The 13,186-nt window shown below is 39.1% G+C and overlaps 1 protein-coding gene across 2 annotated transcripts; it reads left to right on the forward strand.

Moving 5' to 3' along the window:
• Positions 1–2,159: 2,159 nt before the first annotated feature.
• Positions 2,160–11,456, forward strand: UPP1 (uridine phosphorylase 1). Of its 2 annotated transcripts, XM_009883764.1 has the most exons (7): positions 2,160–2,218; positions 5,071–5,188; positions 5,690–5,848; positions 6,865–6,979; positions 7,461–7,670; positions 9,161–9,307; positions 10,905–11,456. In XM_009883764.1, the coding sequence occupies exons 1-7, from the start codon at positions 2,166–2,168 to the stop codon at positions 11,042–11,044; spliced, it is 942 nt and encodes a 313-aa protein (XP_009882066.1). In that variant the 5' UTR covers positions 2,160–2,165; the 3' UTR covers positions 11,045–11,456. The 2 variants fall into 2 exon arrangements, with proteins under 2 accessions (XP_009882066.1, XP_009882067.1); XM_009883765.1 differs by lacking the exons at positions 5,071–5,188; positions 5,690–5,848; positions 6,865–6,979 and having other exon boundaries at positions 2,185–2,209; positions 10,905–11,304.
• Positions 11,457–13,186: the final 1,730 nt, after the last annotated feature.

Genomic DNA, 13,186 nt, shown 5'->3' on the forward strand with positions numbered 1-13,186 from the left:
CTGCCGGCGATGTGCGAGGCGGGGATGGCGGGAGCGGGGCCGTGGAGGTCGGCTGGGCCGGCAGCGATGCGCATCGCGAGTGGGCTGTGGGTTGAGTGGCGGTGCGGCCTCAAGAGGGAAGCCACAGCGTGAAAATCGAATTGGCAGCCGGACTCAGTTTGTCAGAGGATGGATCGACACCAAGCGAGAGCTTTTCCTTAAAGATGCTGTTCACGAAGGTTTTACTTTTTAAAAAAGAAAGGGGGGAGAGGGGGCAGAGAGGAAAAAAAAAGGAGAGATCGTAATGATAATGGATTCTGCATAGTTGTAAAACATCGGTGAGAGGACTTGCACGGGTGCTAAAGTGGGCCGTGCCCTGTCTTGAGCCGAGTCCTGCTGGGAGCGTGTTGTTCTTGAACATCAGTTTTAACTTTGGCGGAGGAAGGCTGCTGAAACTTTCAACGTGGCTATCAAAATTTCCGTTTGTTTAGCCAGGGTGCAAATTACGTGCCTTGATATTTACTTGGCTGCCTGTCAGCTGCTACCTGACTGCCGGAAGGGTCTGCCATGGGAAAGCTGCTTTCTGCTTGCTCCTTTCTTCTGTTCCTGCCAAGGCATCTCCTGTTGGGCACTGTTGGAGAGGGTATTCTGGACCTTTGGACTGTCAGAACTTTGTTCTCTAGTTTTTTTTTTTTTGAAATACATCGTTACTTAGGGGATCACAGAACCAAGAACGCTGTTAAAAATCACGTGGTTGCTTAACACTGTGTACAGCAGCTGAATGAATATCCTCGGTCTTAAGGGCATAAAAATCACTTTGGTGTTTCTTCGTCTTCTAACTCCTTGTTATTAGGACTCGTGGCACTGTAGTTTTCCTGGAAAAAATTATGCATTTTTCCCGTAATGTACATGGTATAGTAGTGATACCCTGTAGTAACTGACTAATCAGATGACCATAAGGATGCATAATTGATTCTAAATGCAACTTTTATACTTTACCTCTTTGAGCACAGATTCTAGTATATGTTTAGTACATCTAGTACGTGTGAAGTTTAGGTCTATTTAATAAAGGTTAATATTTTAAACGAAGAAAACTAATTGTCCTTATAAACTTTAATATATTTCCATTACTCAGTGGCTTTTAACAGGCAGACATCAGGTTTATTTTGTTTGGTTCTTCAGTTCTTTCAAAATTCACATGTTATGTAATTCTATTGCAAGACTAATTTCTTTCTATTTCCTTGTGGGGTAGTCCTGGGGTTTTTAAGGATCACAATCCTGTCTCTATTATAATCTATGTGCTGTCAGGCTATGTGTAAGGCAGGGTAGAGCAAAACTGTGATTCAATACTTCCTGTAAGGGCATTTCCAGAAAGTACCAACATCGGCACGTAGCTTTCATAATTTCGGAAAATAATAACAAATGAATCATTCTATTAGAGTTTTGTCATCGTATCAGCACCAAAGCCTCAGTGATACGTTTGTCTATTTAAGTGTAAAGAAGAATGCGGAAAGGAGAAATATTTTTTTTTTTAATTAGGGTAACAGATTAGGAAAAAAAAGATAGTCAAGACAGATGATAAACTAGAGTGCTGTGACTTTTTGGAGTCATGTTTGGTTTAGTCCTCCTTGCCCTCAGGCTGGGGCACATAGAAATGCTCTTAAGGTCAGTAGGAGGAGTTTAATGAAGAGGATATTATGAGTAAAACGCTTCCTGGTCTCGCGTTTCAGGCATACGACGATTAAAGATGAGCTTTAGAGACCTTCTGGAGCGAGATGTGAAAGGGGGCTAAAGCTAGTTCAGCAGTCACTGTTGCTGTGGGAGGTACAGAAGAAAGAGGGTTAGTTCGTTAGCTTTGAGACTTATCTCTCTCTGGCCCATCAGCCAGGTGTTACATATAGCACAGAACAGAAGTAGTGCTGACACGGGGGTTGCCTTAGCAAGGGATTAGTTTAAGCTTCAGTGGTTTGAAAGTGGTGATGCTCAGCCATAAAAGATCAGAGGTGCTCCTTTTGCTACAGTTATAAAAGCTGTACTGTGGCTGAATTATTTTGGGGGGTTAATATTCATGACAGTATCATCTATATAGAAAGTTTCTATCACTATTAATGATGCTGTCTTTACAGATGGGACTATTCTGATGCACTTATCTATTTTTTTTAATATAATTCTAGGTATAAGCATACATGGCTCCTGGTATCTCAAATGAGAAGAAAACTGATGATGAACAGTCTTCAAAGTAAGACTCAGAAATGAATTATCTTGTTGAAGTTTACACTTGCCTTCCTCCCCAAACTCATTACACACTTATTTAGTTTAAGATAAAGTTTATGATACAAATGTTTATTATAATATGAAGTATCTAGAGAAGCTGTTTTGACAAATGGAGTCTTTATCTGCTTTAAGCACACCTACAGGGAGGGCCTTTGCTGGCTAGCCATTTTCATTTATCACTACAGTGAATTTTTCCAAGCGTAGGTGATGTTTTCATTTCTTTATTTTTTTAATCCAGTGAGCTGTTGAAATGTTGACTTTGGTTGCTGCATATGGCCAGACTTACATGCTTCAAGAGCCTGAACAAATATTTCAATCTGTTTCTCTAATCCATACTTTAAGCTTATTTTAGTAAAGCCATACATGCACGTTTAGTCCTCAGATGCTCGCGTTTTGGTTAAATCCCCTGAAGTTGTAGGTGCTTTACAAGAGAGTGAGGGGAATAAATTGTCTGCTCCTTAGAGTTACAGGCCAAAGATTTTTATCAGGCAAACTTTGCCTCTACTGTAAATCGGTGGCATTGGTCCTGTGTACACAGAGTAATATGCTTACTTTTATTGCCCGTTTTACCCTAGGGTCCAAGTCTGCAATTAGATCTGGCAGATAACCAGTGCAAGTTAGTAACAGCCCCTAGCTGCAGTGACATGGTGGGTTGAAGAGCGTTTCTGGTAGGGTATGAGATGAAAAAGGTGAAATATAGGCACTGCTGAGGAAGGAAGCTGTATTTAGGCCAGACGTGAGGACAGTGATGTTGGCACATACCGCATGAATTTCCCTGTACTTTTAATAGAGGCCTCGCCTCTTCCCAGTTTATTTCCTGTAGAGAAGCTTTTATTGCTGGTATTCTCATAAAGAAGGAAATCTTTTTTGCTTGCCTGAGAACAAATTATAAAGTGATTTCAAATCATATCCTATTTGTATGTAAAAGCCATTCCATGAAACTTCAGCACAGCCAGCTATTTGATCTGCATTAGTGAGTTATCCATTAAATATGGGTAGAGAGTCCCACAAAACCCAACAGGAATAATTCAGAGGAGTTCGCCTGGAAATTCTGCTTGTGTGAGCTGGGAAACTTCTGGGTTGTCTGCACCTTTCGGAAGAGCCATAAACCTGCTCTTTATTTCTCCCAGAGTCAAACGGGTCTCTCGGAGGGAAGAAGAAAGAGGACCAAAGCCTTTGGTTCTACCTCAGGCAGGATTTGTATGGAGAGAGGCAAATGGGGCATGTGGGAAATGGAGAGAAATTGCTACTGAAGGGGTGAACAAACCATCCGCTTTGTTGGGCTGCTTTTCCAGTTGCTGAAGGTGGTAGTCTGTGGTGGGCAGGGACAAAGAGGGTGGATTGGGGTGATACCTCTTTCTTTGGTTGCGTAGCTGCTGCTGGATGTTGGAGAGAGAATTTCAAGAACAGAAACAATTCATATACTCAGAATATTGGGGTTATAACTATTTGCTTTGCTTTCTAAGGAACAGTTCAGTGACCTCAGTCAGGGCATCTGCGTCACTTCAGTCTTAAGATAACGAGTACATCCTGCACAGGATTGGCAGATAAGACATAGGACCTGTAGAAAAGCACTGCCCTTTTGGAGAGGCATTAGAAGACAGACGAGATAACCTAAAACACCTAAAGTAGCACTAAACACCTATGTTGAGGCTTCAGAGTTGTTCCTGCAAAGTCTTAACAATGATTTGCATACACTCCAGGCAAACTCTCTTGTTTGTCTCCTCTGACAAAGCACTTTGAATTTGCTGAGACGTGCTGTGACTGCAGTGAGCCTTCGTCAAGCTATTAAGTCATCTTCTTGTGTCTGGAGGATATTTGTTGCTTGATTTCAACTCTTGGGAACTACTTTGAAGTATTGGCCAGTATTTTGCTTAGGCTTGTGAATATTGACTAGTCTTTCCTACCTGTTTCAATTGAACTTGAAACATCAAGCACAGAAGGCAGACATTTTATGAATCATTCAGCATACTCGGTCCACTACGAAATTTTCCATGAAGGCAATCCCACATGCTAAGTAGTTTGGTTTTCTTTCCTTGCCTTGTAGTTTCCTGGTTCTTCAGAAAGATTAATTTATTTATTTATTTTTTAAAGCTGTATCACTTCCTTACAGGAAGCAACTTAGGAGGAAGTGAATTCTTTTGAAGTCTTCCTCTCATTTTTTTTCTCTTCCATGTTTTTTTCTGTTTTCTTGCTTTTTCATCTCCTGTTTCAAATCCTCTGTGCTGTTGTTAGCAGTGTCATGCCATAGAGTTTTTTTTCTGCTGGCTGGATGACACAGAGTTACACTGAGCCAGGTTGCCAGAAATTCCCTTTGGGCCTGTCTATAAAGCGCAAATCTTCCTATCCCTCTCAAGTGGCTAGCAGGGTTACTCAAAATACAGAGGCCAGTTTTGATTTTCAGCTTTGCTATAGATTGTCTGTGTAGTAAGGTGGCCTATTGAATATTCCCTGGTCCTGCTTCTGTCGTTCTGCTCACCATGAAGACCCACCCTTGTTCACAGCTTTAATATTTTTTAAGATAAAGGTTGCGCTGTTGCAAATGCATCCTAACATCTGGGCTTTTTCTTAAGCAATTTAATCTTTTGCAATTAATGGAATGTTAAATATAACTTGTTATTTATTACAAGATGTAAGGTAGTCATGAAATTTAGGATTTCCTTAAAGTAATGCACAAGGAACCAAAATAAGGTAGTGCAGGCATACTTAGGTGTGGCATTCCCCAACTTTTGCTACTTGACTTTGCAAAATTAGCATCTGTTCAATGTAGGGGTTTGTATATACTCTGTATGTTTCACAATGCTGCTGTCCTGGCAGAGAGAACTTTATCCATCTCTGCAACCCTCACCTGGAGAAAATGAAAGAAGACATCCTGTACCATTTTGCTCTTGGGACTGGTACCCATGATTTTCCGGCATTGTTTGGAGATGTAAAGGTAAGATGCTTCATTTCATTCAGCAAGCCGAAGCTTTTCTGCAGAAGGTGGAAGTGTAAGACTAAATGTGTCAGCATACCAGCAACTGAGGAATGAATGAAAAGGAGAGAAGATTTTGTGGGTTCTTGTCGCTTTCAATATCAAGCAAAATTGGGAATAATTTTTTCTGACTCCCTCTTTTCATCCAGTAAAAAGGCAAATGCTGCAGTCTCCATTCAGGTAGAACTCCCTTTCGGGGAGCCTTCAAACCAATATCTGTCTTGTACTAATTAGAATGGGATGAAGGCATTTGAGTGCTTTTTAGAAGGTTTTGGGTTTGTTCCACCCCTGTCCCACCCTAATTTTTCTTCACGGATTTTTAGAATGACTACGAGAAAAACCACATCTGGGAATAGCTTTGTGTTAACTGAGGGTGTTTGCATACTCATGTTGATCTTGCATGTTCTTTGACATACTGAATCGTGCAATTGATTTTGTTTTGTTGAATACTGTTCACCCCAGTTTGTATGTGTTGGAGGAAGTCCGTCACGGATGAAAGCTTTTATTGCCTACATAGCTGAAGAACTGGGTCTTGGTAGTCCCACTGGTGACTATCCTAACATCTGTGCGGGAACTGACCGTTACGCAATGTACAAAGTGGGACCTGTTTTGTCAGTCAGTGTAAGTACCTCACTTAATCAAATATGTGACACTGTTCAATGATGCTGTTCAAAGCAGAAAATATGAATGCACATTTCTTTTAAACACTTAATAGATGGAGTCAGGTTTTTATTTTGAGCCACACTCAAAATAGTGCAGTCAGCCAATTAAGAATTCCTTTTTAGCCCTTTCTTGTAAGAGGACAAATCTCTGAGACTTTTATTCTTTTCTTGCCTTCTTTTTCTTTAGTGTATCACTGAGGTGTTGCAGGTTTAGAGCAGACTTACTGTTGTCTTGTCCCTGTTCTGTATCCTGAATAATGGGGAAAAAGGGTCACTCAATGCATGTGGGGTACTGGACAAAATGGCTGTATCACATCCAGAGCTAAGTATCTGCAGTGGCATTGTCAAATGTGCTAACATATCTTAAGAGTAGCATTCCATTGGATTTGTGCTGTCAACTCATGTATGCATTTTAAAACGGCATACCTTGAATTTGTAAATACGATTACATACTTCAATTGCATAACTGTAGTATCATTCTGCATTCTTTCTTTTGAATTGTAATTACCGCATTATCGTGCAAGTTAAGGTGGACTTATATTTGCTGAACTTCGTGACTAAACCACAGTGTCAGTGTTTTGAAAAAAATTTAGCTTAACTATTTCCTAGAAGTTCAGGTTGGTAAAAAATCAGAGCGGGGTTTTTCTTGTGTTTAAGAAATGTTCTGTGATGAAGTGCATTTGTCAACTATTAGTAGAGGATGCTGCCTATACTTCTGAGAATGTGAATATTTTATAAATCACGATTTTTAGAAATACTGCGTTTCATCCATAGTCCACAAAAGTCAGTGGGGGGTTTTCTGTTTATCCACAGTAGCCTTTCAGTAGGCCCATAGGTTAGGGTTTTTTGGGGAGTGAATTAAGTGACATTTGGAAAAAAAATACCAGGAAGGAGATAATTGTCCAGCTCCTTCTTCCGTATATATTTTGCATGGTCTGTGTGTATGTCGAATATGAATTTCTGCTTTCATTTCAGCATGGTATGGGCATTCCTTCTATTTCAATTATGCTGCACGAGCTGATCAAACTGTTGCATCATGCCAAGTGTTCCAACATAACCATTATTCGCATTGGCACCTCTGGTGGAATAGGTATTTCCCCTCTCGATTTCTTTTTTTCTTCAAACCAAAGCATCTTTGTAGGAGAGTAAAGCATCTCTCTGCAAGTGAGGGACTGATGGTCAGAACAGTTTTGCACAGGAGAGGAATCATTTTGCTTCTGTAATTTTGAAAGAAAAGGCAATACCTGCCTCTCTGGATAGAAAAAATGTACTCAGGAAATCTGACAAAGTGAAGAGAAGGACATGCCTGTCCTGTATACGAAGTATGAGATAAGCAAGTATATGTAGTGAAAAAGTAAAAACTTAATTCTTTCAAAAATTATTTGTAATAATAAACTGAAGCAGCTGGGCATGCACAAAAAAAATTCTCTTGGTGAATTCAGAGGCAAAATTGCCACCTTAAAAGAAGCAGGATTTGGTCAGGATGTATGTTTTGTGTGTGTGGAAACAAAGCATTAACCACATTGTAAAGCTGTATCTTTTTTTTTTTTTTTTTTTCTTTTTCCCTGCAGGTCTGGAGCCAGGCTCAGTGGTTATAACTAGGCAGTCTGTAGATGCCACCTTCAAACCTCAGTTTGAACAGGTTGTTCTGGGAAAGACTGTGATTCGCAGTACAAACCTAGATGAACAGCTAGCTCAGGAACTGATGCAGTGCAGTAAAGAAATCAATCAATTCAATACAGTCATTGGAAACACTATGTGCACTTTGGATTTCTATGAAGGTAAGGCTGGAGATAGACTAACAGAAGTATATTGGTAAGCAGCAACAGATAAATATTGAATAATTTTTTTTAATGTGAAGGTTCCAGTTCACTGAACAGAATGCGTTCCCTACTTTGAGTTGTCTTGTCAGCCGTAATTAACCTATTTTTCATATATGTAAAATCAAGCAGCTTGCTGTATTGCACTTTTAATTTTGTGGAGGTTTATTTCCCCCCAGTTCTAATAGATCCTCTGAAATACATGTAGTCTACTATGTACTTTTCACATACTCGTCAGTTAGGTATGGTTATCACAAAATTTCTGTGATGTACTGAGGCATCCAAGATGATTGGAGGAGTGAGAATTATTTGTTGCTGTTTGGTTTTTTGGTTGGTTTATTTTCACTGGTTGAGTATCTAAAATAAGTCTTCCTAAAAGAAGTTTTGGAACTTCTTTCCTGTGCACATTTTGAGGAAAGGAGTGATCGGACAACTGAAGACAATATTTTGCTGAGTTGTGTCAGTGCTGCTACGTAGGAGAGCCAAACCTCCAAGGCTTACTTTGGATAAACGTGTAGGCATTCGGGTGCTTTTCTGATCTCCCAAGTCTATTCAGAAGCATCTTTCATATCTTGTGAGAACAGAGAGTAGATGGCACCTGATACTACCTTCTCTGGCTGTTACTGGATAGGTGACAAAGGGCGCAATGCACAAGGGAACGCGTGGTCTTCATAGCAGTGCTCAGGCTTGGTCAGAAGCAGACACTGTCAGTTTGCTTATCTCCTCAGACGCCAATCAGGGGTGCAAGCAACACTTTTCTTTAGTGTCAGGAATGTATTCAACTTATGCAGCAAAAACTGAAAACAGGCTCAAGGGTATTAATTTAGGAGTACATCTCCTGAAAACAAAAAAGATACTGAGTAAAACACAGTGGAATTTAACTTTACTGTACACAACCTGCTGCTGTTTTATCTGTAGGTGTTATTCTTGAATAATTTGAATAAACTAATCTCAAAAAATTATAATAGTGTTAGCTAGTTGGCATAAAAGACTCTTAATTTCTTGCCCTAGAGAGCCTGTAAGTAATAAAATGTTCATCCTTCTAAGGTAGTATAAGGAAAGCATTTTCAAGCCTGGCAGTTTTTCTAGACAATGATTAAACAGAAAAAAATGCAGCACTTACATACAGCTTAAAATTTGTTGCTGAATTTTGACGTATGCCTCACATGCAGGAAAACCTAAATAGTAGTTTCCCGTTTATGAATTTGAGAATTTAAGCTGTAGAAGAGCAATTAAATTACCATGATTCGCATTATAAGAAATACAAGTAAAATGTAGAAGCTCTAGCAGTAGCTAAGAATCACTTTGTCCTATTCGTCTTGTGCACGAAAATAAAAGGTATTAGTAAAAGCTGGACACTGTATAGGGGAGACTGCAGTAATTGGGTGTTTATGAAAATGAATTTGTTCTGTGGCCTCATCACTGAAAATTTCTACAAAATGACTCTCTAGGACAGGGCAGGTTGGATGGTGCAATCTGCTTATATAATGAAGAAGAGAAACTGCAGTATTTGAAGGAAGCTTATGATTCTGGAGTCAGAAACATAGAGATGGAGTCTTCCGTATTTGCTGCGATGTGTAATCTCAGTGGTGTCAAAGGTAAACTAACTTAAAGTCACTTTATTCAAGTTACACAGTTTTCTGCATTGCAGGGGATTTGTGGTAAAACCTGTGAATGAGGTGTTAACATACCTTCTGCATATGAAAAAAACCCAGTTCTGGTTATAGTTTTGTTGCTATGATTGCCTAAGTTGTGAATACATATGATACAAATCAAACAAACTTCCTCACGTAGTTCTTACACAGTTCAGTTCTGTCATTTGCTCTTCTAGCCCATGGCAAGCACATAAATAATTGAATTACCTAATTACCCTATGGCATTAATTTGTTTTCTTCAGTTAGTCTTTGAAGTTTACAGGAAGCAACTGGTTAATTTAAGCAATCAGGTGATTCTCATATACATAAAACTATAATCACTGTCTATACTTCCATATCAAATTGAAAATATAAGTATTTTGTGTAGATTTGTGGCTTTAATTTTTAAACAGCTGAAGATTTTCATTAGCGTCATGAATAAACCATTCCTAATTGTAAAAGGAGTTCTTCATTTTTTTTACACAAGCTAACTAATTTTCAGTAAAGATCAGAAAAAAAATGAAGTAATTACAAATAGTGTAATACAGTGCCTTTCTACTTACCATATTAACTGTAGTCTCTCACTTTCCTTGGCAAGGAATTTGCAAATTTAAACCACTAATGTTTCTCAAACTTCTTCAAACTCAAGGAGGACAAAATGAAGAAAAAATAAGCAAAAAGGCTAACAGTTATATAAAATCATAGAATGGCTAGAGTTGGAAATCGAAGATCACATAGTTCCAACCCCTCTGCCATGGGTAGGGACACCTTCCAGTAGACCAGGTTGCTCAAAGGCCCATCCAACCTGGCCTTGTTGGATATCAAGCATCCTCAGTTCTGACTGACTTTGAGTGATGAAAAAACCCAACCCATTGTATCACGTAGCCATTAGGGAGCCTGGTCCTTTTTTCTGTCTCTACTTTGTAGGTCTGTAATGTGTATTACTGCCTGTGCTTGCTCTGCAAATTGTCACTAGCAGAAACTCCAGATACAGAAGGGTGATGGTAGAGCTCAGCTGGAGTGAAAAGAGGGGTTTTGCCTTTGGGAGTCTGATTACCAAAAGGCAGTAAATGAGCCTGAGATGATCCATGAGATCCTCGTGCACTTGAAGTGCTCCCCATCCACGAATGTCAAAGCGGCTTATCTGCTGGTTCCCAAGGGATGGCATCTACAGCACAGGGATTTGAGTTGGGGATAAGTTAGATAGTGGAGGGCTGTAACTAGATCTGCTAGAACAGTGTCTCTCATCACTTCCTACCAGTCAAGCCCTGGATACTTGTGAAATATAATTCCTATACAGAAAAACGTAAGAGTCATGGTATAACAATATGTATCTGCAGCTGCCTAAGAGCTCTTACTTTATTAATGTAGTGATCAGTTGTCTTAAACTATATCATCCACAGCATGCTAGTCCCCTAGTGTCTTATGGTACTATGCAGTGCTTTTGGGGGTTTATTTTCTCTCATATTTTTAATCTATCTGTTCCTTCAACTGTTTATGATTTTGGACTGTAGAAGTGCCAGAATGTCATTCCTAACTAGTGCTGTCTTTTAATTTCTAGCTGCCGTAGTGTGTGTCACTCTTCTGAATCGGCTTGAAGGGGATCAGATTAGTAGCTCACATGATGTACTTGTGGAGTATCAGCAGAGACCGCAGAAGTTAGTGGGTTACTTCATTAAGAAAAGTCTTGGGAAGGTATGAGATATCCATCTTTGTTTTTTAGAAGCAAAAGGCTTTCGCACAGCTGAGGTCATGGTCATGACTTCTGTGCATTAAAGGTCTTTTGCCTCAGAGTAGCTTAGAGCATTCTGTGTGTCCACGGAAGTTAATAATTTGTCACTGTACTTTGGGAACTGAATGCTGAATGGACTTCAGCTAAGTTGTGCTTAGTTATGCGTTGTTGGATGTAAGACTTGCTTTTCTGTGAATTAGAAAGTGGATCTGTTGTGAAGGACAAGCCTGCTATAATATACGAGAAATTTTTATTTATCCCTGCTGTACAAGAAAAAACAGAAAGAAAATCAAACTTTATTGCCAAGTACTTGCAAACCACCAAATTAAAATTAAGAATGCTAATCCTTTTCTTGTTGTTATAAAAATTATATAAGTTATAATTGTCTTTTTTGCGTCACTTGTAAAGAAAACTTAAAGTGAATGCAGTTTATCTTTTTGCAAACTCTGACAAACAGTACTATTTTCATATATTAAAATTTTATGAAATTGCAAAGTGTGGGACTGAATTTTCTAAGCATTAAGGACTTGACACTGAGTCGTTGAATATCTATACTTCCTAAATATTGATCCAAGAGGGTAATTCATATCCCATTTTAACTATATGATTGAATCAATACCCAGGAAACGTTTATGCATTAGGTAATCTTGCATTGAAGAACTTGAAATCTTTTGCTGAATCAAGGCTTCTGCTTTCTGAAGAGAACCCAAAGGCATTCAGAAGATGCACAGCACATTCACAGGTCTGCATTACGGTAGTTTTTTTTTTTTTCCCTTTTACTTTGTTTCTTTTTAAATTGGTTTTCATCTCCATGTCTTGAGGACATAACGCTCATTGTTGCATGATTCCCAGTTCTTCTGAAGAAATGGAGAATACCTATCTACTGTACCTGACATCAAAACCATTTCAGCAGTTTTTTTCTCTACCATTGGACTAGTGTTTGCTTCTTTTTTAAATCATACTTTTTGCTGCTGTGGTTAGAATATAATTGCATGGTCAACTAAAGAAAAATGCAGGTGGGAATGGCTCCACACTTTGTTTGAACTGTTCCTTTCTTATTTTAAAGAAAGCATAGATTTTTAAAATTTTTTATTTTTTAACTATGCTTAGTGCTTGCCTTGGAATTTCACGAAGCCCTGGAGTTCCCTTGTGAAACAGGCAACAAAGCACATGCTTGCTCTGCAACCTCCTGTTCCTAGAACAGTAGCAAGGAGATAAAAGGATCATTTAAGAAGGAATGTGCTGAAGAAAAGCTTATACCCGGTTGACCAGGATGGGTTTGGAAGAGACAGTTAGCTGTTGTAAAAGAAATACTTACTATGAATTACCTAAAGAGGAGAAGAAATATTTTATCAAGAAAAGAAACACCCAGTGTGGCTGTGTGAAGTTTTGGGGAAGTGTATTACTGCAGTTACCCTGGAGGTATAAATCTGAGACGGTGTGATTTGTCTTTTCAAAAGAAGGGCAGCAAGAATCTGGCAACTGGTTGAAAAGAAGTAGTTCCTCAATTGAAACTACACAGCCTTTGTATTAACAGTCATATAAAGTAGGCACTTCTGTTTTGATAACTAATATGAAAGCTCTTACGTGCTACATGTTGAAATGTAACTGGTATTGTAGCCTGGACGAGTTGGAGCTGAGATTTAAGCATTTGTGGAGTGACGCAACTATTCTATTAAATCGAACACAAGACCCTAGCAGAAACCCCTGGAAGTCTCTAGCTATTCACTTTTTGCCTATATGTCCTTTCTCCTTCCCACTGTTCCTTAGGACATTGTACTTTTCTTTCTGCTAATTTACTTCTTTGCTTCCTAGTAGACGGAGTAAAGGGACGTATGACAACTTAAAATTAGAATTCAAAGGAGAGCAAGTATCCTGCTGTTTTCCACTGCTCACTATCCTGTAATGCTGTATTCCTAATGCAAGAGGGTGCTCTATAGACACATCTTACGTGCAATAAAATACTGTTCTTAGCTTCAGAGGAAACTTGCCAGAGTGTTACCCTGATAAGAACAATTGTATTTTCCTTTGTGACTGCAAGTGGACAGAGAGATAAAGAAATGACTCAGCTGTGTGCATCCGGCAGTGAAGTTACCTTCCTGTAGATTTTA

The sequence above is a fragment of the Charadrius vociferus genome, unplaced genomic scaffold (assembly GCF_000708025.1).
Source record: "Charadrius vociferus isolate BGI_N301 unplaced genomic scaffold, ASM70802v2 scaffold103, whole genome shotgun sequence".
In the NCBI taxonomy this organism is placed as follows: domain Eukaryota; kingdom Metazoa; phylum Chordata; class Aves; order Charadriiformes; family Charadriidae; genus Charadrius; species Charadrius vociferus.

What these genes read in the sequence shown, in the direction of transcription:
- UPP1 (XM_009883764.1), top strand. Translation starts at nt 2,166, where the DNA reads ATGGCTCCTGGTATCTCAAATGAGAAGAAAACTGATGATGAACAGTCT. An exon ending in CACTTTGGATTTCTATGAAG is followed by an intron (nt 7,671 to 9,160) that starts GTAAGGCTGGAG and finishes ATGACTCTCTAG; the next exon opens with GACAGGGCAGGTTGGATGGT. An exon ending in TAATCTCAGTGGTGTCAAAG is followed by an intron (nt 9,308 to 10,904) that starts GTAAACTAACTT and finishes TTTAATTTCTAG; the next exon opens with CTGCCGTAGTGTGTGTCACT.